This window comes from Styela clava, chromosome 11 (genome assembly GCF_964204865.1).
Source record: "Styela clava chromosome 11, kaStyClav1.hap1.2, whole genome shotgun sequence".
Lineage (NCBI taxonomy): Eukaryota > Metazoa > Chordata > Ascidiacea > Stolidobranchia > Styelidae > Styela > Styela clava.
The window spans coordinates 1093405-1119099 of NC_135260.1; the positions used below are offsets into that span (position 1 = coordinate 1093405).

The window sequence follows — 25695 nt, forward strand, 5'->3', positions numbered from 1 at the left end:
TTCAAAAAGATTTTTACGTCTTTGTGCCTTTGCAGTGACGTATATTTTGGATGACGTAATCAGGTGGGAATCATGATTGCAATGTGCAAAAAATGCTTCGTGAGCTAGATATGGCCGTGGGTGTGTTGATCTGCTACAGCAGTGGTTCCCAAACTTTTTGAAAAGTTATGGTCCCCCATAACAGTCCCTTTCAATTTTTCTGATCACTCGCGGTCAACTAAAGAAATGATACAAATAGCAACGCGGGTATATCAAGCATTCATTTATTTATAGCGCCATCTTAGCGAAATCGGGATAGGACAGTGCCACTGTGGTTTTTCTTTTTCCAGAACTTATGACAGTATAACCGAATTTCACATATGAATCGTTATATATAAATTTATTTCTTATGGCGGGGGGCATTTTTGAATTGCCCCGTGAAAATTTACATCAGATGCACACGCCTTCCATAACCAAAACGCTCTGATTTACGGTACTTACTAGAGATGTACCGATGTATCGGTATCGGGTATCGGTAATATCGGTCATTTTTCCGGTATCGGCCATGTATCGGTATCGGTTAATGTAAGGCCGATATTTCCGATATATTTATCTTTTCGATATGGTCCAGGATGTTTTAGGAGATAAGTTGGAATACTACTTTTCAATTTATTTTTTGTCTGGAGAGATCGTGAGCTATGTGAGAGAGATCGTGAGCCATACATGTCCCCACCCCCGCGAGAGAATAGGATTCACGTGTTTTTAGCTATTCATCAGCCAAACTAGCTCAACTGATTTGGCTATTTTTGCTGTCAAATTTTAATATTGACATTTTTAATATTACATAGTAATTATGAAGAAATATATCAACACAGCACATAACAAAAAGCAACTAGGCGCCCAGTTTCAAATCATACAGTGGAATTGGGATCCTTATTAAGGGCACATGGACTTTTGGCACGGGTATAAATTCTGACTGTTTGTCGTCAAGTCACGAGTATCATTTAGTCCGTCGACATCGATAAACTAAATACCGAAATTCAAAATATATGATAGCAATCGTAAAATATTTTATATTATAAAATAGTAAAGTAAAAAAACATCCTCGACGGTTATAGGTAGGCCTTCTTTTTGTCGGTGCTAATTGATATCCTTTCATTTTGGCTTTGACTTATTGCGTCGACGATTACGATTAGCCACGAAATAAAATATTTGTAAAATGCTTTTAATTTGAACGTAGGACGGCGGCGCTAGAATGTGTGGGTGATATTCGATATTCTTTTAAACACGAATAACGATATTCGAAGGTCGCGATATTCATATTAAGTCCAAATTGGACATCCGGGCTTATGAGTTTTCTAATTAAACACCGAGATTACTAGCGTTACTGTACAATGTATCTTAATCAGTAGAAGCAAACACCAAACATTAATTTCATATTATGTGATATATCTTTTTTTTCGATCTGAAATAATGTGTACTATGAACAACGCTCAAACACCATTGTTTTAACCCGTCTGCCCTACACAGCACACCTAATTAAGTAATAATTACATAGTATCGGTATCGGAATATCGGCCTTTCTGTAGTATCGACATATCGGTATCGGCGTTTTTAGATGGTATCGGATCGGCATCGGAGACAAAAGTGGTATCGGTACATCTCTAGTACTTACCACGTTCATCAAAGTTTGTTACGTAATAATGTCTTTGGTAGAGCGGGTCGTGCTTTGGAGAAACACTGTAAAAGCATGACATTAAAACTTTGTACCGAGGTTGAAGTTGTCTCGCGGTCCCCATAAAACCGCTTCGCGGACCCCTAAGCGACCGCGGACCCCAGTTTTGCAAACCAATGTGCTACAGTATCACAACAACCTTACATGCGGAACTTTTAAACGTTTTCTTACGTGATATGTATGGAGTAAAATGGCAGCATTGTTTCTGTCACACTAGGCTCTTATTATTCTGGCAAATCACGCTTCATTAAACACAAACGAGTAGGTTAACAAACCCGAAAAGGTACCGGTAATAAACATCAATGGGTACCTGCTTTCAATTTGTTCTTGCAATTTCATTCCACCAAGTTGTAGCGCAGTTGATTGGTAATCCATTCACATACTGACATAATGTATAAATCCATAAAACACTCAAATACCATACACCTCTGAATTCACCCTGACCTGTCTCAGATTAAAAACTGCTAGCTGAAAATATTATTTTTACTGTTGCCAGATATTTATCAGAGTAATCAATGATCAATAAAAGGTTGCTGAGAAGATTCAGGCCAGGCGTGAGCGTTAGTCGTTGGGCGTGAGCGATTGTAGTTGTCACAAGAAATACACTTTCATGCGCAATTAATATATTTATCAAAGTTTGAGTACTGGAAGATGAAAAAAGGTGCTAGGAGGCGTTACTTTTCGGGTTTTCTTCGGGACTCGATGTTTTTAAACGAGAACCGTTTTCATTCAACCGACGTTATTATTCCCGATCCTTATTTTCTTGTTTTTTATTACTTATGATAACATGAACTAATATTGAATGTTTTTGAAGATTGCAGTCTATGTATTTTAGCTTGAAAGTCCAATCTAAAATTTTGGCTTTCTATAGATATCCTTACTTGTAGGTTTGTCTGCTCCCTTGATTTTGCAATAAGTTTTTATTTGTTTACTTTCATCGAATATTTTGTTGTTTATTATGATGATTATGGATTTGTAATAAACTTATAAATAAAGAAATTTTCCAATTCCCAATTTCGATTGGTCAGATCCAGTGGTGGGATTCAAATTTTTTGTCAGCCGGTTCCATCACACAAATGTCATATTTTTCAGCCGGTTTTGTTACAAAAAGTCATGTTTTTTTTCAGTAATGCCAACCGGTTTGCTGATCTTATAAAATTCCGTGAGACGGTTCTATAGAACCGGTGCAAACCGGCTGAATCCCACTACTGGTCATATCCAGTGGTGGGATTCAAAGTTTTTGTCAGCCGGTTCCATCACAAAAGTCATATTTTTCGGCCGGTTCTGTTACATGTTTTTTTAGTAATGCTAACCGATTCGCTGATCTCATAAAATTACGTGAGACGGTTCTATAGAACCGGTGCGAACCGGCTGAATCCCACCACTGGTCATATCCCACAGAGAGATATTTTCCCCTCGCCCATAGAGTGAGTGACCGGTGTTTCATAATACTATTACAGGTATCAGCTAAATGGGGGCGGGCAAATCAGCATCAAACAAAGGCAGCATCATGAAAGACAAAAAAAGCGTGACTTCTCGAACGGTTTCCTTCCCACAAGAAAGCTCGCAAAGCAACGGTTTGAAGATGACGTTAGGCCTCTTTCTCAACATCTAGCGGTAACTCTCAAACACAAAATACGGACAATGTGCTTTGTGGCACATACCCCGACTTAATTGTGTTATTTTTTTTCCCTCTTAATATAATAACTGTTGTCGCTTTTGCCACACACAATCCTATTGCAAATGTTTGCAGAACAAGAGAGCAATGCTCAAATATATGAACACGCGACAAATTCCCCAAAAATCATATGCGGTAACTTACCAGTACCTGTATCGGGGTACTGTGACGATACAGGAACTGTCATAGCTTTTTTAGGTCCAGTGACAACGTTCAATTCTTCATAATTCCGTTTCAACATCAATTGAAATAAGACGTGATCCGAGTAACTTCTTTATTAACAGATCAGGTACCGCAGTCAACTGCAGTATTTTCTATTAAAAAACGTTTCAGAATCATATGCGTCATATACTAGCACCTGAATCGGGGTACAAATAACGGTACAGGGACTGTCATAGCTTTTCCATGTCCTGCGGGAATGATCTATTGTATTCAATTCAATTTCAAAGTGAATTGAAATACCAAGTGATCCGTGTCACTTCTCCATTACCAGGGCAAAATAAAACATAAACTCCCCAATAATCATATGCGGCACGGTAACTTACCAGTTACCACTACCTGTAGGCCTGATATTCGATCGCGGAACGGTTCTTCATTGGCATATAAAAACTCACTTCATTTCCTCCTATCAAAATAAACAAATAAGGTAGAATACAAAACTGATTTTCCTATACAGCAGAACTGTAACAAATAGCAAAAAGATGAAAGCGTAATCGAATGCGGTAAATTACCAGTAATCGTTGTGGAACGATTCTTCTCCGGCATATAAAAACTCAATTCGTTTGTGTTGGCGCAGAGCCTTGATTAAATCTTAATTGTGGAGCGCAGACTCTGCCCACATAGGGTGTACGGATGGCCAATACCAATACTCTTGACGACCAGGTTGCACTCCCAAAAGGACGCTTACTATCACTGTATCAGCATAAGATGTTTGATTTTCTTGTGATGTGTTGCAAACAGTGTAAAACAATACGAACAAACAACGTAGTACAAACAACAATACAGCAGTACGAACAACGTAGTACGAACAGATGCATAATACAAAGAAGTACGAACAACAATACAGCAGTACGTCAGTACGGTTTTCTGAAATAACATAAAATCAATAAATACACAAATAATAACAAGATCGGGGCAGTAACGTATCAGTAGGCCTATATTATTGTAAACAACCTTAAATATCTTTATTACGTCACCCAATCACCAAATATGGCATCACTAACGGAATAATAGATAAACACACAAATTACCTCTGCCGGCACTTTCAAGGCCTGACAGGAAAACAAATACAGACCATGTGCAACTTAGAATACAAAACTATATGTATAAACTTATTTGACGTTGTGTCCTCAAGGGTCGTCAAGCAGTAACTTGAACATGAAATCACAATAACTTGACTGAATTACTTAGCAATATTACAATGACAACTGTGATGAATATCAATAATACACTATTATTTGCAGTACAAATAAATACCCTACAATTTACTAACACTACAAGCCTAAGTCGTTCACTAATTAATCAATTATAAACCCTGAAATAACACTCTCAGACCGACGTCAAAACAGCCAACAGCCAGAAACTTTCAGAACCCTGCAGCGTGCGCAGTCCCCTGACGTCACTTTCACAAAGTCATTGTGGTGCAATAACTAAGCATTCGATAAGCTGGTCCATGGCGCCAACTTGCGGGAGAAATAATTATACTTCAAGATATTGGCGGTAACAATTTGCTGTTATCAAAATAAACAAATACGGTAGGCTACGAAACTTACTGCAATAGTAAGACCACAAAAGGAAAAATTCACGGACACGAAAACCAAAGCCCAGAAGTAGCCTACCTTACCTGGAACCGTCAAAAAAAGTTCCGAATTTGGCGTAGCAAGAATTTGCAGAATCAAAACGTGTTCTCATGAATAAAAATAATACAGTGAATATTTGGATGGAATATCAGATCTCATAAAATTCATATGAAATTTAGAAACAAATAAAAGTAATAGCCTTCTCGAGAAATATTTCATCTCCAACCATTGAAGATTTCAATGCAATTGGTCCAGTAATCAAAGAGAAAGGCGATTTTTACACTATGTCAAATACAAAAAACAACAAAAATACAAAAACAATCCATACGGCCACTACGTGTCCAAAAAGGAAGTATGCCCAGGATGCCTATACCTTTTCTTTATAGCAGTGTTCTTCAACCTTTCTTACTGTGATATATCTTTTACAATTTTTCAAAAACTTTGCATACCTTACAAATACCAATGTTTATTTTAGGCTTAAATTTAAATTAGTGCAAAAGAGACTTATGTCCGAATAATTGGTAAAAAAATGAACAAAGAAATGCAAAAAAATATTCGATAAAAATTTTCTCAAAATTTCAAAATGGGACATAAGACACTTTTCTTCTACTGCAGCTATACAAACTTGAAAGAGAATAGAAGTGAATTTGAAGTTCGGCGTGAAATTTCAGTTTGTTGCATTTTTCCGTTTATGCCCGCCGAGCCTAAGTGAAATAGTGTTCAACAGATTTTGTTCCTACCTTTTTGCGTTCTAGATAGCGCCAAGTGTTACGTCATTATCACAGTTTACGCATATGTTTATCGTAACAATTCAACAAAGCAGTATATCAATTATATACGTTCCTGTATTAGGATTACATAGGGCAGTGATTTAGCTATCAACCATATAAGAAAGCTTAGAGCAATGGTTCCCAAAAGGGGGAGGACGCGATGTCTTGCAAAACAGTAGAAAATAATATGACGCTTTAAGTTAAATATTGTCAATAGAACGCAAAGAGGTCTGGAATGGACTCTCGTTTGCCTCCCAGAGATATCCACTAGCTGCCGTGAGACCCCAGAATATCGCTTCTTGCTTGAAAACCGAGAGTTTACTGCAGGGTAGGCTTGTAGTCTATGTTATTTCATCGATTTTTTCTTTGGACGTAACGTAACCGATTTACCAGAGGACGTGCAATTTCTTGATCTTCGTTGTGATTCAGTCGCACATGACCTATTTTGTAATAATCACTATAGCCCAGTTCTGCTTCGCCATTATGAATTCTATCCACAACTGACTAAGCTAGTTTTCCGAATTCTGCTACCTGAGGCACGAAATCGAATGAAAGTCTAGAATGATAAAAGACATTCTTTGGATAAATTCCGCTGAATCCCAGCTAACTACACGCGTCGCACGTTACACTCTCCTGGCCCTCGAACATCTCTCCGATTCGTTTGGCTTAGAGTAATCTGTAAAAGTTGCTAGGTGATATTTTAGTTTGGTTTTGAGAACAATGTGATATCGAGAATGTTCAGGCGAATATGTGTCTGCTTTTATAACAGTATTATTTGTATTTGCACTGTTTCTACGTTTATTGATTTGAGAGTTTTTATTCACATATATTCGTGCAATATCACAAAATCACTATGCACGTCGTCCATATAGACATACCTTATTTGGAGTTTTAACAACCTCCTTCCTGTGTGATTGTCTTGTGTATTTTTATTATTATTTAGCGTGAAGGAGTTGGAAATAAATTAGCTACCTGCTGAGTTCGCCACACGAGCAATGTAGTAAAAGAATTAGAAAGGCTAAATTCTTGCTTTATGATAATGAGAAAGTCACGATCGACTCACGATAAATCCCAACCGTTACGGTCCACGCTATACCACGTTAATATCGCCAGATCAAGCTCGGTTAGCGCTTACAAGGGTCGCCGCCTCTAGTGCTCTTTCGTAAATATTTATTGTCCGGTGAAGGCAAAGAACGTCCGAAATTCGACTATCTCACCAAACAGGCTGTGCCAAGTTTTCGTGGAACTTTTAAGGAATTCATTCTGTTTCAGGTATATCTGGCTTGGAGTGAGCAATGTTTCTGGTAGACTGGGTCATCAAACGGGTCTACCTGGCTAGTTTTAATTCAATTTGGATATATATTCTCAACCAGAGACAGAATTGAAAAATGTCATTGGGATTTATTCATTAGGATAGGATCATTCTCAAGATCTCGCTTTATTTACTTTGCTTAAAAGTGGTCAGATTGGATATTGCTGCCAATTCACTAACTCGAAAATCGAGAAGAATGTGTTGGATATTTTACTGACTTTAGAAGTACAATTATAAGGAATTTGAAGGTAAATTTTGTCATTGCTTCAAGTTGTTTTATATTCGAGTCTAGTTTAGTACAATTCGGATTAACCCCGACAATGGAAAAATCGTAAGCGCCAGCACCTCTATAACTATATGGTTAGTGATGTAGATAGACTGATTTTCCCGTGTTTATGTCATTAAGACCAATTGCAGTTTCACAACTGTGGAACTCAAAACCATAATATGAGGGTTCCCAAATACAAATTAAACTTTCAAATTAATATTAAATATTGAAAAAAAATTAGGAGCTGAAATATATAGATTTTATGTTATGTTCATGTTATAAATATAATGGTTAGGAGCTGGAGCCATTGAATTTTCTGGTAGTTCGAGCTCCAAAACTATTGCTGGATTTTTCAACACAAAAAGTGTTTTATTATCAAACTCTAAAATACTCAAAAAAATTCATTTTCAATATATACAAAAAAGAAAAACCTTAAAGACAATTACAACAATCTACTAATGACTGGGGTTTCATGATGAACGGCTGCCCTTTAAGTCATTTAGTTGCTTTTCAAACTGAAATGCGAACAAATATATTTCAGAGCGACTACTTCCAGTGCCTTTTCAACAATTTCGGGTAAAATAAAATTAATATTTTTAATTAGCATTCATTATTATATAAAATATGGTGAAAACATAATTTAAAGGCAGGAAATATCTAAAACAGTCTTATGCTTGGTAAGTGACATTCGTTTGCAATAAATACACGAACGACCCTTTCCCGGATTGTGATAATAAATAAGCTAATCAATGCAAAGTATGTTTGATCAAATTTTTATTGCACTAAAATAAAATTGGGATAATTTTTGAGATTTTATCCCATTTATTTTTGCAACCTCGATAACCATCGCAAAAATACGAATTAGTACTAAATCTAATCGGGCCGTTTGCTCCGCATAATTATGTATCGATTCCGCGGCCTAGTAGTAATGGTCTTATTATGTCTCAAGTAGACACGTTGAACACAACTAAATTAATACAGCAACACATCCTAACGCTCATATTGGTCGTGGATTTGATATGTTGGGCAACAGAAAAGTCGTTATCCGATAAGAAAAGGTTGGCTCGTTTAAGGAGGCGTAATCACTAAGACTGTTTGAGAAGCTTCATATTCCGAATTTCTTTGTGGCAGGACTGGAGTTGCCCTATTTTTTATTGTTTTATATTTAATTTATATTTCTTGTCAAATTAATGCCTATGCATTGGTGTGTGGAGTCTGACCCAATGTATATGTGAACTGTGCTGCTTCCGCAGGGTCGTCCCTTCTTGCTTTGTTGCCGCTATGTAAGCGTCGTGTTTTGTCGCTCTGATATATTATTCACTTTGATCGCGGTGTTTTCCACTGTTTGATAAACTCTCTTCGTTTACATCATAAACTCGGGACCTATTTGTGTGGCTTTGCAGCACACGGAAGCTTCTGAACTAATTATTAGTGGCGAGCACGTCTTCCGGTGTAGACGCACCGCTGCATCGAAGTTATTACTTGATCGTCACTATCACTAATTATCACTATTAAATTTTGTTTTAGGAGTGTCGTGACAGATTAAAATATCTTATTTCAGACGTAAGTTCGGAATTTTGCGATTGGAAACTATGCCATTGTCAATTTTTAAATTACCGCCGAGTCGCACTCAACTTTTTTACCGGATTGTGGTGGTGATATATATTTAGCTAATCGATGTAAAAATGTTTCATAAATATTTTATCATTGTAGAATAAATTGTAGATTTTGGAAATTTATCGCCGATATATATAATCGGGCAGTTTTCCACGTATTCTTTGTACACAGATTGCTGATTTATTTCGCCGACCTCAGAATTTGCTAACAGAGACATCTTAAGAACAGTATGAAGCGGCTCAAATTTAACATATTACCAAGATCGCAAAAATTGGAATCAATTCTAATTATAATCAGGAAGTATACCGCGTATTTTTTATGTACGTAGATTGTAGAGTTTCGGGATAGAAATACTTTTATTTTATCGCAAGTGGGCGCAACAGCGAGTTACATTAAAAATAATTCAATTAATATGGCAAGACATTTTAATGCTCGTATGAGACATGGTCTGAATATTTTTCGCTTGAGCTCATTTTATGAATTAGTTCCGATAAAATTAAATATATGTCTTTTACGAAGTTGTTTACCTTCTGTGTCAAAGGTTTCCCATATATATCCCTGCAGTCGCGAAAGGGTAAACCTATCTCATTATCGAGCGCTTGTTATTTATTGCAATGCTTGTAACGTCAAAATTAGATCTGATGAAATTCCACACATTACAATTGTTGCGCTCGCGCGACTGGATTGTGTCCGCGATGATTGTTACCGAGTATTTTTTCTAATGAGAGGTTTGAAAAGCAATTTCGATACTTTTAAATATGGAACATAAGAGCGTGTTACGCAGTTGTATATATTTCAGTGTCAAACATTTTTCATCTCAATTAGATTATCGTGTCAATACTGTTTAATATAACGCTCCGAGCGTTAAAATCAGTTTTGATAAAATTAAATTCCACTCATCGTTAATATTTTATGTAAATTGTCTACTGTAATTTAAATATTTTCAATTCTATTTAAAAGCTTTTCAAAAATTTTCAACTTTTCCGATTTTCATAAGATATTTGCAACATTTTATCATAATTTTAGAATTATAATTATTCTTGGAGGTCCCACAAAACATGTCTGAATATATAGTATACGGTTTGCGAGATATGATGGTGTCAAAGCTGCACACTTCTTACCGGATGCCCATGAAGATTTTTGGGGTTCAAAGAGTTGAAATCCGATTAGAGAGCATCACGTCATGTTTTTTCATTTCTTTGTCACCAGGTGAGATTGTCATGTAGTACATTTACGTCTCTCGCTTTTAAACCTAATATAAAATATCGGTATCGTCCCTGAATTTTTATCAATTGTGTTTGTCTCGTTATTTAATACCATGGCAAAGTTCAAAATAAAATATTTGGTCTACTTGGTTTGCTAAACAATTATAAGGACTCGGACAGGAGGCAAACTAATAAACAGTATTTTTTGTTGTTTTTCTATGTAAAAAGTGAATAACAAAATTTAAGATTCCAGACTTCTACACGAAAATATTTTTTTACCTCTGAATCTCAGCGTTTCCCATTGTGGTTAGTTGTATCAGCCCGGGATAGATATTATTATTAGAATAATTTCTCATTACCCGCAAGCTTATGCACGAACAAATCAACTGTTTGATAATGTCTCGATAAACCTGAAATACTTGAATAAAAGATTTTTTTCTTTTATCGCGTTATCCTGCGGGAAAATACATTTTTAAGGACCGATTTAAATTTGAGACCTGGGTTTGGATATTATTAGTGAGGTGAGAGCAGCTTCGCCAAACTCTGCCAAGATGGATGAATATTTCTGCTTTGCAATCCTATTCTCGTTTGCTCTTGCTGCAAATGGACAATTATCTGGCACGGGTTTGTGTTTTTTAATATCACAACTTTTTTGGTTATCAATTTAGTAATTGGTTTATGTTAACCTAACACATGGTCAGATATGCTATACAGGGTTTACAGGTTGCGAACAAGTGCCTATGTTAAACGTTATGAGAGCAACATATAGGATTGATGATATAAATATGTATGATATATATTATGTATGTGCAGTGGAGATTAACAATTGACTTTTGTTTTGGTTTCAACATTCGATGAGAGGCTGTTGTTGCAAACTCTAAGTTTTCGTGGCTTACGTCTACGCGAGTTTATTTTTCGACTCTCAATCTTTCGGTTTGATGGTAAACTATCGGCCATTAAAATACTCCTTCGGAGCCAGGGAGTTCAGTAATTCTTTCGCGTCTGATCACACCAAGAGCAAAGTAGTGGTCAATTCGGTGGCGTATCTGGGGTGCGGCAGCCATGAATCGTGCCAAGGCGCCGTTTGGACAGGGGCGCAATAACAGAGAAAAGAATTAATCATAAAAAGTTTCAATAAAATAATTTCAAATTGGTAATATTTGAAACACTACGGGTACGCCAATTCGATGATAGTCATTATAAATTGTCAAACAACTATCAAGGGGGCGCGTTTTTAGACTCTGCCATGGGCGCCATTTTGCGCAGATACGCCACCGTTAGTCATCATCGTATTGGAGAACTATCTATGTGATTGTGTTATTCTGTCAAAACAAACCGACCGTATATTTCATTTTAGGAGACCCATGCACTACGGGAGACGATTGCACTGCAGTAAATGAAATTTGCCATTTTGTCGAAGACGCCAATTGTCATTGTCCAGTTGGATTCAAAGGAGTCGACTGCAAAGAACGTAAGTGGAAGTAAATACAGGGTGTCTCAAAAGCAAGTAAACACTTTTAATTTTGATTTGCTTCTCAGGTACTCGTCATAGAGCGTTCATTTTTCTAGAAAACATAGTATGGATAAGTATTAAAATTTAAGTATTGTTTGTATTTTTTATCAACCACCCTTAATTTTACTACTTATCTATACCATGTTTTCTGAAGAAATGAACGCTCTATGATAAGTACCTGAAAAGCAAATCAAAATTAAAAGTGTGTACTTACTTTTGAGACACTCTGTATTGTAGAAGTCACTCAAATATGCATAACCATGAGTTATAGATTCTGAGAAGCATCAAATACTCTCGTTATATTTGAAATGAATGGGTATTGATTTTGCTATTTAGAGTCAAGAATGGCATTCAATAACGATTCTATGACACAGACCACATAGAGAAATATGAGGATTATTTGGATACTCCTGAATTTTGCGTACCTAGATGGCAGACACCGGAACGTAGTATGTGTACCATGTTAGGCTTGACGTAGGGTGGTTCACGTAACCGCTGGTCGTATACGGGTTCCTCCACCATCAAGTCCATGCTTCCGAAAACAAAAAACTAACGAATGCCATACCCGACATGGAATGGTAACCGGACGAGAGGCCGTGGTTTGTCATATGGTTAAGCCGTCTTATCGGCTCTCCTCTGCCCGGGATAAATATGTAAATCCGATCCCACCAGTAGAAAATTCATTTTCCTAAACGATCTTGAATTACAGCAAAAGGCATATTTTAGTTCAATTGAAATTCGATAGACATTTTGATAGTAGTAAGAGTTTATAAATGAACCTTGTATTGGAAAAAATCCCAACTTACATTCCATTTACAACTTTCAGCTAACACTAATATCATCGACGAAAAATGCGAACTACCTGAAGAAATACCATCAGTATGCGGTGATATATTAGACGAGTGCGGAGACGGTTGTTCTGCGGGATTTATATGCTGTTCAACAAGTTGTACAACAACTTGCATACCTGATGACGGTAGGAATTGCTTTTGTCAATCTATCTTCACTTCTCGTCTTGTAATGGATGTTTCCCCCGAGCTTCAACTACCTTTTTTTGTAATATTGGCCAATCAGCAAGATGTAAAAGGTGACGTCACAATAGGTCTTTTTGCATCCGCTCAGACAGCCTTGTCACTCAGAAAGATTTTCAGTCGTGGTAGTAAACAATATCTCGTTTTCGCGATTTTGAATTCATTCGTTAGTTTTTGGTTGTGAAATTTAAGTATGAACCAAATAAGTCGATCATCATTTTGCCTTCCAAAGAGTTGTAGTTTAATCGATGCAGTAATCAAAAATCAGTCTAGAAATAGCTGTCATAAAATTCTCTACCGGTACCTTTAAAAAAGGGTTGAATATTTTAAAACAAAATGATGGTTTGAAATATCTACCCCAGTTTACCTGGACCAACTTGCGAAACCATTCATAAAATAAGCACCAAAAATCCCTATTGTTATTAAATAAAATTGTGACCAGTGACCACATATGATAAAACAAAACTTGAATGAAGTTATTTACTTTATAATAACGGGCTTTGGCGGGAAAGCGATGGCGCATAAAAATCAAATATTTTTTTACAAAAAGTCTTTCAACTCTGAGCGTCATATTAAGCACGGATGAAATGAAAGAAATATATTATATTTGCGGAAAATTGCATTACGTCATTTAGAAAATCCGCGCTTGTTTGTGTAGCTGATGATCTATCCCTATTGCGTGTGAGCCGTAAATTTTGTTGGGCGCTCTTGAAGTATGAATACCAATACGGAGATAACTAATTTTGTTCGACAATTTTATATCAAGTTGCTCAAAGGGACAGAAACCTATGGGTGGTATATTCACTTGGCTAACAGAGACAGTCCACGTACTCCTAATACAACCAAAATCGGGATAAAATTATAGCATAACCAAAACCTGGTACACATGCCACGGGAACACCCATAAATACATCTTGGAATTCATTTTCTGAAAATCCCTTTTTAACGTGCACCGTGATTAATATCTCAAATCTTTGTTCTAATATTTTAGTCATTAAAGGAATTTTATGACTCACTAACAGTATACTTGGATAACAAATAAAATGAAGATTAGAAAATTGGTAGTGTTCCAGACATCGCAAAAATCGCGTTGAAAGGTAATAGTTATAAACGCCCTGAGAAAATCTAACAAGTCATTAGTGATCAGTACCACGCGGTACTATGGAATAAACAAAAAAAATACCTTATTCATCTGAAAATTGAGTTTTAAGGGTCCGGTCATTATCAGCAAGATCACAAATATCTGTACTTTTACGGCGGGATAATAATTAGACAATTCTAGAAAAAGCCATCGATGTTTGGGATTTGAAGGAGCGAGTCATTTGGCACGAAATGGTATAAAACGACTAAGCCAAAGAATAAAAATAAACACGACAGATGCTTTTATCAGACCAGAAACCAATGAACCTAAATTCTAGAGAAATATTATAGTGAGGTCGTGCACTATCAACAATCGATAGCTGAAAGTATACATAGGGCATAGGGGAACAAAAATAAGTTATTTTCAGGATCCCAAAAAAAGGCCACAATTAAATTTTAAATTTTTTTAGTTTATTTACTATTTTGATTTTATCAGGATTAATTTTAAACACGCTAAGCGTCACAATAAACAATCCGAAATGGCACAGAAGTTCAAAGATTTGACACGCTGTGGCACAACTATTTCGAGTATTATTAAACATGCCCACAGCTTAGAATAGCATTTACATATCCCGGGGGAAAGTAAACCGATAAGACGGATTAGGTCACCAGTCCAAGCCAGTTATTTGTAATTTTGGGAGCATGAACTCGATGGTGGTGGAAGCCGTAGCCGACAAGCGATTACCTGGACCATCCTACAGTTACGAGCAATCCTTTTGCACATTTTTACAAAAGAAGACGCAGCCACGATTTATAGCTCGTAATCGCGTCGAATGTTTCCGACAGGAATGGGAATTTCCGATTTTGTACTGACCAAATTTATATAGTCTTGATCTGTATTTTCGCAATCTTGCAAATTCGTCAAACTTGAGTTATTCTTGCAAGACTGACTGCAACAATTTTGACCCGGAAATCCCTGCTGGCCGTGCTACTGAATATATATACAAACATGATGATTTATTTTGATAATACATACAAATTAGAAAATACATACAAAGGTAACATGTATTTATCGTCAATATTCTACTTACTTATGGTAATATTCAAAACAACTTTTGCCAATTTATACGCAGAGATGCACTTTGCGTTCAATGCAAATTGTATGTCCTCGCGAAACCGTTCGAACGCTCTAGATGGAAAAATGAATAAACTAGAAATCGCTGAAAACAGGGTCCTAATATATAGTTAGTTATATGGCGGACTATTCCGCAATACGTTTAACGCCATAGAAACAATAAATTAGCAAGCTGTGGTCAGACGTGATTTGGAATAAAGATGCTCATATAAAATTCACTTTCCGGAATACATCATGGGTATAGCCATCAATCAAACGGTTAATATTACTTTCGGTTTGAGAATGTCAAGACCTTTTTCACCTTTATTTTTTTAATTGACCTAATTTTCAGATTCGTCAGTGAGTGAAAATATAGATTTTTTAGAATTATATTCTCTTCGCTGACTACTCCCTTATGTAAGCATTTTGTGTCGGAAATATATCGGTCATCTTTAACACTTTTGTATGTTGTTTACCTTTTAAAGACTGTGTCACGCCAACACGGCGCTAGATACGCATCGACTGATAGCCCACGCCCTCAGATTTCATCTTGGAACCCATTTCCAGATTATCCTTTCCACGTTGCACCGTGATTATTTAAAATCTCAAATGTTCGGTCTGATATTTTTGTTATGATAGTAATTTTGTGGCTCACTTATACGTTATAACAAATAAAATTAGGATTTAAAAAATAAATTTTTGCAAACATATTTATTGCAGAGTATATTCCTGTAAAAAGGTTGAAGCTAATTTTAAAAGTCAAATATGTTATTAAAAGGTAGCGCAAGATTATTTAGCTGAAATTGGTAGAGTTGCAGACATTGGTAAAATCGTGTTGAGAGTTAAAAGTTATAAACGCCCTGAGCAAATGATAACAATAATTAGCCAAGTCTAGAAAAAGCCGTCGATGTTTGGGATTATTTAATTTCATCGGAAATAGATCTAAATGCGCCAAGCATCACAATAAATATTCGGTAATAATCCGTACTGGCACGATTATTCAAAGTTGAAAAAAATTGACACATAGTGGCACAACGATTCTGAGTAGTATTAAACATAATGAGCGACGAATACGTGCATTCAGGATCGCTATCTGTTAATGTTTTCGATGCTTAAGAATGTCAAGTCTAAACAATATGGACGGTGCGAGATTCTATCTCCAGAAACATATATAATGAAAACAAGACTTGTTTGTTTGATTTAGCGGAAAAAGATCAATTTGATTCTGTATCAGTAATTACTATAATATTTTCGTAACGTAACCCGCACTTACACTGACTGACACTATTTTCACTTCAGATACCTTTAATTTTGTCCATTTCTGCTTGAATAAAATTCTTCAGAATTTTAGTTTTCATGTGTGGTTCCAGGCTTTCTGACCTTGGCAAGCAACCACGTTTTTATTAATGTATTTTTTGTCACCATCCATTTATTCCTGTAACGTTATTGGGGTATTTGGTTGTATTAATATTTAAGCACAAATAATGTAAGATGATATTTATGACGTCATTATTAATGCTATACTTGTCACCTTTGACCTTGCTTGCTTGCTCTCTCTCTCTGTTTGTGCTGCTAGATGTTGAGTGCTGTGATCTATGATGTCTATGTTATATCTATAATATACTCAAGCATCCTGAACAGTTGTGTATTTACCCACAAACAAACAAATAATAGCACAATAATAGCTCAGGCCAAATATTACGTTGTTTTATTGATGTTATGACCTGTCAATTCGTTCTTATTATTAATTCTTAGCATGTACAACGACCGAGCAATGCCCGGAAAATAAAATGTGCGTTAAACAGCCATTTGAACCTAATACCTGTCGTTGCCCAATTGGATATATAGGAGATGATTGTATGGAACGTGAGTATTCGATGTTTTGTTTTCATTTCTCAGAATTTCGACTTTATCTAGTCTAGTGATGTAAGAATGAGTGAAACAAAAATATTTGTTCAACAGGAGAAGATGGCGTAGACGACAGATGTCCTTATCCGAATGGTCTGATTGACCTTTGCGATCTTTCCTATCCAGACTTCCAATGTAATAGTGTTAACGAATGTCCGGACGGAGAAACATGTTGCCCAGGAGCTGATGGATGTTCAAGCAGTTGTCTTACATTACGTAAGTCCTAGATAATAGTGCTTTTGTCGGTCATTGCTACGCAAGTGTAATTGCTTATGTTATGAGTTTAAAACCAACAGAAAGTCATAAGTAACCACTTGTAAACTAATATGGAAATGGCTCAAATCGTTATCTGAATCGTCTCCACTTTTGGAATAAGATATATATTTTTTTTGAAATTGACGACTAATATAGGCGAGACTTGCCACGCGCCGAGTAAGCGCATAAAACTTTATGTCTCCGTCTCCGGATGCCGCAATGTAGAAACGAAGTGACTGCAACCAAATAAGACGATTTATTTAGTCCGCAATTTCTAATTGAAGTCCTTGTTCCTGGCGAATCCTTAGTTTCTTATTCTAAAAACATTCTTCTGTATCACACATTTTCTCGTAACTTGGAACGCTTTTTAGAACATCAAATCTCTTGGAAACACGCGTTTTGCGGCCATCGGCCAGACCACCTGGCTGTCACAGTCTAACTTGGCAGTTACAAATTTCGTAACCCCCCTTTAAAAAAGTCCTGACTACGCCTGCTCCACCATATTATTACACCAAATTCGCCGGGTAAGAGTAAATATATAATTTTTTTTTATTTAATAACTCAACTTAGAATGAAATCATATACATGGTACGCGACAGAATAAAATTCACACTGATCGACGCTATCGCATAGCATAGAGCGTGAAAACATGTCGCAATCAAAAAAAGTCAGATTTGTTTGGGTAATGGCTGTGTGCGAAAGTATTGACAAAACCCCCCATGAAGCGGGGTAATATGAATTCCGTACAATTCCCCTTCAATCTCTTATGCATTGCACGAGTACAAATAGAGATTTGAGGCTACCAGTATGGCCTGCTCGCTCACTTTCTTACTTTCGTTTCGTTTTTCGTTATTTTATTATTTAAAAAGTTCTACAAATAAAGCGAGCTGGACTTGATTATGTGACTCTCTTATCATCAACTGTCGGCGACGGCTCGAAAGTCGCTAATGGCGCGTGTGAAATTCAAGGGATTAATTTTGTTAAACTCGCCTATTGTTTTCAATAGTGTTGCGTGGCTATTTATCGGAGAAGAGACGTTTAAAGATGAAGGACTGAATCTGCAAATAAAGGACTAATATTAACGCTGGAAAAAGGTGTAGTGGCAATTAATCGGAAAACACCCCACATTTTGTTTTGGGAGTCCCACGCCAGATAAAAAAAAAACTTTTTTAGACACTGTAGTGTAAATCAACACAATTTCGTGTGCCCTACGGCGCACATGTTTATTTTCCTTTGGAAACTAACACATAGTCACTTAATTTGAAACACAGCTAAATGTGCATGCAATGTACCTATCTTGGGATTCTTGGCTGATCTTGCGATTTTTCTAGCAGTGATATATTGAAAATAATATCTAGTGGCAGTAATGCAAAAAAGCAGCGTCGGCGTTGCGAAAATTTGAGGAACACGCAAGGTCGCAAATACACGAATCAAAAAACTATATAATCAGGCAGTTTTTCGCGCATTTTATGTCCGCATATGGCCGTGGTATTTTGGACTGTAGTACTGTTTTTAATTTGTCGTGAGTTGACACAGCCGCGACTTAGGTTTAACACAATTAAAATAGTATAACACAGCATTTCAAATGCTCATATCGGTCATTGATTGAATATTTTGCGCAAGAGAAAAGTCATTTCTCGCTAAAAATGTCTCATTCAGCGAAGGGCGTAATCGCAGCAACCGCTTCAAAAGACATAGCCAAGAAATTCCAGTTTTACCCCTATTCATCACGAAATCAAAAGGACACACATATATTTATTATTTCAATATTTCGTGCGTTTTTTTTTATCCTCGCGTTTTATTTGCACCCCGACCTGGGGTGACAATCGGACAAGACAAGTCGTGGGTAGCCATATGAAAAAGTCTTTTGTGGTAAATTCCATCGAAAGTTGATACAAATAGATTTCAAGTGTCAATTTGGAATAAAAAATATCTTATTACAATGGTTACAAAAATAGATGTCTACATGATAGTGACAACTCATTCAAGGCTTTGTTCAAAGTTATTACATAAGTTTTTTTTCTCATATAATCGTAACTTATTTAAAATTTACAGATCTCTATCGAAACGCTATTTGAGGGCAAAAAAAGTTTCGCAAAAATCAAAAACACAGGTCAAATATCTGCAATGCCACATTTATTTTTTGCAACGGATTAATAATTGGCTCAGTTTCGTAACAACTAACGATGTCTGGGATCCGATTTTATCGGAATCAATTATAAACACTCCAAGCATTACAATAAATATACGGTAACAAGCAGTACTCACACGATAATCTGATTGAAGAGGAAACTTTGACACGAAATGCTATATTGAATATAATTAAACACGACCGGAACTTTGCTCTATTTTATTATAAACAACGGGCCGTGGAGAGTGTCGGGAACGTGTACGGAACGTTATCTCTTCAAATTACTTATTGCTCAGGATGGTTAAGTCTAAACGTTGTGATAATCTTCCAAATATTTAAAACAAGAACAAAATTTGGTGTATGGTTCGTCATTGCAAGTCAGGAGCTTTAATTCAAAAAGGACAAAACTTCTAGAATAAGCATTTTGAGAAAAACATGTTTTTGACTTTTTAACACCTGAAATTTTATTGAAATACTCTGTTGAACATGGCTTTAAATAGCAGTTTTTTCTTTGTAATTTTTAAAATTAATATTTTTTAAAATTTCAACATTCGCCCATATGTCCCGAAACCAGGTGCGCAGCCAGGATTTTCAAAAGGGAAGTTGTAAAATCGGAATTTTTGTGCAATGGATTCTGAAACATTCGCTTCAATCTATTTAATACATACTAACATTTGAAATGTCCTGTTATGTTGTTTTAATAGTGTCAATGTAACTCGCGGTGGCGTCGAGGATAAAAAATTAAAACACCACTACCATAAAATACCACGACAGTTCGTGGGCATAATCACGAGCGATAAACTACCCGTTATGGCTATTAGAGATATCCCAAAATCTGTGCTAAAATCCCCAAAAATACAATTTATATTGGTACAATAAAAAAATTGATTAAATATCAATATTTGAAAATTCAATTTTAAGTTTTGTAAAATATCCAATGCTGGGGTAAATGCCTGTAAAAAGTTTAAAGCGAGTTTTAAAATTCAGTAATGTTATTACGGGGTAGCGTAGTTAATTTAGCGTAGTTTTATTTTAATTTAGAACTGGTAAAATTGGCAGTACAGGGTATTAATTATCAAAACCTCGAGTAAATGTGACAATCTCATAGTGCCAAGCGATACTATTGTGTAAACTGTAAAAAAATTCGAACATTTTTGAATATCGGGGGTATTTGGTTCTATTAATATTTAAGCTCAATAATGGGCCACCTAATATTACGTCGTTTTATTGATGTTGTGACCTTTCACTTTATTTTATTGATATTCAGAAAAAACCTGCACAACATCCGCTGATTGCCCGGAAAATAAAATGTGCGCTCAAGTCGAGTCAGGGTCGCCCAATGTTTGTAGTTGCCCATTTGGATATACAGGAGATGATTGTACGGAACGTGAGTATTCGATATTTTGTTTGTATTTTTCAGAACTTCGACCTTATCTAGTCTAGTGATGTGAGAATAAGTGAGACATAATTATATTGTTCAACAGAACAAAATAACGTCGACGACAGATGTCCTCTTCCCGATGATCTGACTGATGTTTGTGTGGCTTCCGAAATAGACTTCCAATGTTTTGAAGATAACCCATGTGCGGATGGAGAAATATGTTGCCCAGGACTAAATGGATGTTCAACCAACTGTATTCCAATAGGTCAGTGCTATAAATACTAATTCCTTTGTCGTTCACTACTATACTAGAGTATTTGCCTGTGTTAAGATTTTAAAACCGAAGAAAATTCATTCCATGTAGTAAAAAACCTTGGCGGTTACTTAAACCAATATGGATATGGTCCCAATAGTGCTTCAAATAACCTTTTCGGTTGAGGGCACATTGGTATACCCTATTTGATAAGTTTGGCCATAGTTACGCCATAGAGTAAAAGTCGCATTGATTAATTAAGGCTATTGCACAGGGCATGAAAACACGTCTAAATCAGAAACAGCTCAGATTTATTGGTCAAATGTAATAATAGTTTTATAATACGATAAAAACAGTATTTAGAATGAAAAATAAATTGTTACTATGATTTCGATAGTATGATCTTACATGATAGTGAGTGACTGCTAGTTCAGGGTTTCGTTATATTCTCATTTGTTTTGCAAGAATCACAAACACACCTAATATCTGCAATGCCACATTTTCTCTTCAGTGAATTAATATTTAGCTCAGTTTTGTATCAACTAACGAAGTATCGGAATTTAATTAATCTAAACGCTCCAAGCATTGCCATAAATATCCGGTAACAAATATTACTCGATAATCTGATGGAAGAGGAAACCCTTTGACACGAAATGGTATAAAACGACTACGAATATAAATAGACACGACCGAAGCTTTTTCTATTTTCTTTAAAACAGCGGGTCGTGGGTTGTGTGGGAACGTGCACGATAAATGAATGCTCAGGAATGTCAAGTCTAAACATTGTGACATTCTTCTCAATATTTAAAACAAGAACAAACTTTGGTGTATGATTCGTCATTGCAAACCGAGAGCTTTAATTCAAAAAAACAAATCTTTAAAAATACGTTTTGAGAAAATAATATATACTCATTTATTGCTCAAGAATATCAATTTTAAACTAGTGATTTTTTCCAATACATTTATAACCATCACAAAACTTGATGCATGATTCACCAGCGTAAACGCGATTTAATATTATAAAACTATATTTTCGCGAAACGCACACACTGTGTTATTCGTCAAACGAGATTAGTGTCCGATTAACCGTTGGTTTTATTCATTGGTTGAAAAATATTTGCGCAATTTTCTTGCTTTTTATTCGGTCATTCTGACGTTATGCTGTTTATATTTGTAATATTTTTGGTTTGCTATTCCTAGGACTTAATTGATCAATTAGAATGACTAATGCTGTACAGTACTCTATTATACCAGTATGTTTGAAACCGAGCGAGAGCTGTCTATAAGCAGAATATATCGCGCATTTATGATATTACTTTTTGTAGTGTAAGATTAAGTTTAAGATAATTTTATCTTGATACTAAAAAGTTAGTGCTATTGTGATGTTATATTGTTATTATGCAGGTTGTAAAGACCCCGTTGATCGTAAAACATGCACCGACCACAACAAACTCTGCACGGACGACGATTCTACTGCAGGTTTCAATTGTCGATGTCCTTTCGGATACAGCGGAACCATGTGCGCCACACGTAAGTTTTCATACTTTATTGAATACAAAATCATTTTCATAATATCTTTGAGTTTTTAAAAAAAAAAAAAACTGACCACAGCTGCATAGTTAATGTAGTGTATTTCATAATCCAAAATTATATATTAGTAAGGAAAAAATTAATAGCAAAATGGTTAGCAATAGATAATATATTTTACTCATTTTATTTCAAAACCGACTTTTTTATGCCAAACTACAGTAATTTCGAACATCTGAAGAAAAAAGAATATTTAATTCAAGAAGTATATTTTCGTTCGAAATTATAAATGATAAAAATAAACACCTGGTGCCTTTTTCAAAACAAGTTTGGCCTATTTAAATAATATTCGGTATCTCCCCGTACTCCGCTAACCAGAAGGTAGAAATACTGCTTATTCATTAGTGAACTAGGCGTCCAAAAGGCTAATAGGTATTTAATAACCATCCAGCATTTGCCGGTTTTGATGAGGAATGTCCATTTCCCGACGTTCCTGGAGATACTTGTGATGAGTTTGAAACCACCCCGACCTGTACGAAAGCTGACGATTGTGAAGACGATGAAGTATGCTGTTCAACAGGTTGTGGAACGGCTTGTGTGGATCTTTCAGGTAAGCAATTCAAGGCATGACCGACTTCAGTTAATTTAGCGATATTTCTCCACTCGAGTTAGTTGTATGAAACAATATTAAACATCACTTTACAAAAAGGCTGAAAAAGACCCAGGAAATATTGTTTTCTGTTTTCGGTGCGTTGCCGCAATGTGATTACGTGTAGAGTAGGCAAACTGAGAAATTGGGAATTTGAGTAGGTTATGCAGTACTGAGCTATCTATGTTCAAAAGTCTGTTGGTACTCAGCTTGACTTATTGAAACAAAATAAACAAACTTAATAAATCCTGTTTCTGTTTCAGATCCAAAACCACCGGGAAAGAAGCCAAATCTTGCATTAATTGCACTGCTCTTGTCCACACGCCGACAACGACCTCCTGTAATTCCTGTAGCACCACCAGTTCCAATTTATCCAGTGGCCCCAATTTATCCAGTGGCCCCAATTTATCCAGTATCGCCAATATTACCAGTGACACCAGTTCGTTGCCCACCAAACCGATGTGTTTGTTCAAAGAACCTTGGTGCAATTTGTCAACCAAATATAGGAGGTTGCAGCGTCATTATCCGTGATCAGCACACCAGTAAAATCATCACGCCATTATGTAAGTATACTTGATTATAGGAATGTACTGTTGGCGGGAAATTTACGATTCGGTGATGGGTCATTGAAAAGCACTTCACGCGAAACACGTATAGAGATAATTATGTTATTTTGGTTAAATTTTACTAAAACTGAGACCAATATTTAATGTTTCTCACATTATCAATTTGAAAATAAGTCAAACCAGGTAATTTGGTTTTTCCTATAAATATGAAGCTTCATGACCTGTTTTTCACCAGACATAATTGAGTTAAATAGCCCTGAGGCATTTCACCACACATATTCAGTTTTAATATATTTTATCCCAGTTCTACGGGTGATTAAGATATTTTCATGCGTTGGGTATTCGGTAAATAAATTGGGATTGTTCATTATTTTAGTATCGTATTGTACTGCGATCGTATTTGTATTGCAATCGTATTGTACCGTGATCGTAAGCTGATAAATAAAGACATTGCCTCGTTAAAGTGTCTGGCAAAGTCTTGGGGGATTGTGCAGTCGAGGCGCTGTTGTTGATACTCGTCGTTTTACGACAGACGATGAGCTGTCGTTTAACGACAGACGATAAGCTGTCGTTCACAAACCAATATACTTTTTAATACCCTAAACATACGCCTTTCCAAATAGTTATTAGAGGAATAGTCGTTGCCAAATCAGTTCCAACATTTTTCATTACGTAGCCTGAGACCCCAGAAACTGACTCGCAAATAGCAGATGAAGCAACATTTATTTAAACTACAGAGTTCAACGTTTAAACAATCCGAAACAATCATGCACTTATCACTTTTTTTTGTGTTAATAGGCAAATGCGACCCAGGTTATCAGATATACAGTCCTTGCTCTAAAGATAAATGTGTCGACATGTATGGAAGACGATTAGTGTGCCCGGGTCATCCGAACGCTAGATGTCGCGTGACTCAGTGCGGAAGATGCCAGGCATATTGGATTGATATGTATACAGGAAAACAAGTGACATGCCATAAAAGACAACCAGTAAACCCAGGTACTAACAATTAAACAAGATTTTACAGGTTAAATAGAAAACCATAAGCTGGACACATTCTCATTAAACTGAGTATCATAAACGATTAGCTTGGACTCCAACCCTCGGCTTCGGGAAACGAAAATTGAACAGTAGAAATTTCTAAGCATCCTTAGTTTTGGTTGTAATCGGTTTGAAGGGTAAAATTACAACTACGTACGCGCTGGTCAATAGCATTGAGAGGGTTTCACATTTTTCGTAGGAGAGCAACTTACAAAATGAAATGAAATGAAAATAAACTTTAGAATATTAGTAAACATGGGATTAGCCGCGCATAAGCGGCTCCACCTAATTTATAAACTCTTTATATTTGGCAATGCTTGTTGTTTGTTCTTCTGTACTAGTGCGCTTCATTAAATCCTAATGTAGAAGTTCTGAGTGGTAGCCAATTAGGCCAAACGTTCATGAATGTGATAAAATTATTCATGACTTCTGAAGCTGTGATGTTAGTTGTTTACAAATAGTATGATATTTCCCAATTTATCATTTGATATATTTTAGGTGCAGAATGTGGACCCGGAGAGTTTCCGGTTCTTGGATGTCCAGATGTATGCCAACATACTAAGTGCCCGAATTATCCGTATGCAACTTGTACTGTTCGAGCTTGTAATGGGTGCACAGCAAGGTACACCGACCAGGGAAGAGATGTCACGGCAGATTGTAACCAAGTCGTTGGATAGGAATGGCTGGAAAAACACTCTCACTGGACTGGAAAACACTTTGAAACCACAAAAAAAAATGTTTTGAGCTAATAACTCTGGTTTATATAAAAACGCAATAAAACTTAAATCCAGCAACTAATATTTTCCTTTTTTCCCTGTGAAATTCAGTTTAAATCCATAAAATGTAAATTAGAATATTTAACCAGGGAGGTGACGTTCGCCCC

The 25695-nt window shown here is 36.1% G+C and overlaps 1 protein-coding gene across 2 annotated transcripts; it reads left to right on the plus strand.

The window, feature by feature from the left end:
• Nucleotides 1–10106: 10106 nt before the first annotated feature.
• LOC144429889 (uncharacterized) lies at nt 10107–25695 on the plus strand. 2 transcript variants are annotated; one of them, XM_078118114.1, is made up of 13 exons: nt 10261–10367; nt 10841–10987; nt 11721–11834; nt 12703–12852; nt 16857–16967; nt 17064–17225; nt 20663–20782; nt 20880–21041; nt 22434–22559; nt 23008–23166; nt 23469–23768; nt 24570–24770; nt 25311–25695. In XM_078118114.1, exons 2-13 carry the CDS (start codon nt 10915–10917, stop codon nt 25487–25489), a joined length of 1857 nt encoding a protein of 618 aa, XP_077974240.1. In that variant the 5' UTR covers nt 10261–10367; nt 10841–10914; the 3' UTR covers nt 25490–25695. The 2 variants fall into 2 exon arrangements, with proteins under 2 accessions (XP_077974239.1, XP_077974240.1); XM_078118113.1 differs by lacking the exon at nt 10841–10987 and having other exon boundaries at nt 10107–10367.

Coding starts and splice junctions, on each gene's coding strand:
- LOC144429889 (XM_078118113.1), top strand. CDS start 10,217: ATGTCTGAATATATAGTATACGGTTTGCGAGATATGATGGTGTCAAAG. Junction 22,560..23,007: donor CGGAACCATGTGCGCCACAC/GTAAGTTTTCAT, acceptor ATAACCATCCAG/CATTTGCCGGTTTTGATGAG. Junction 24,771..25,310: donor AAGACAACCAGTAAACCCAG/GTACTAACAATT, acceptor GATATATTTTAG/GTGCAGAATGTGGACCCGGA.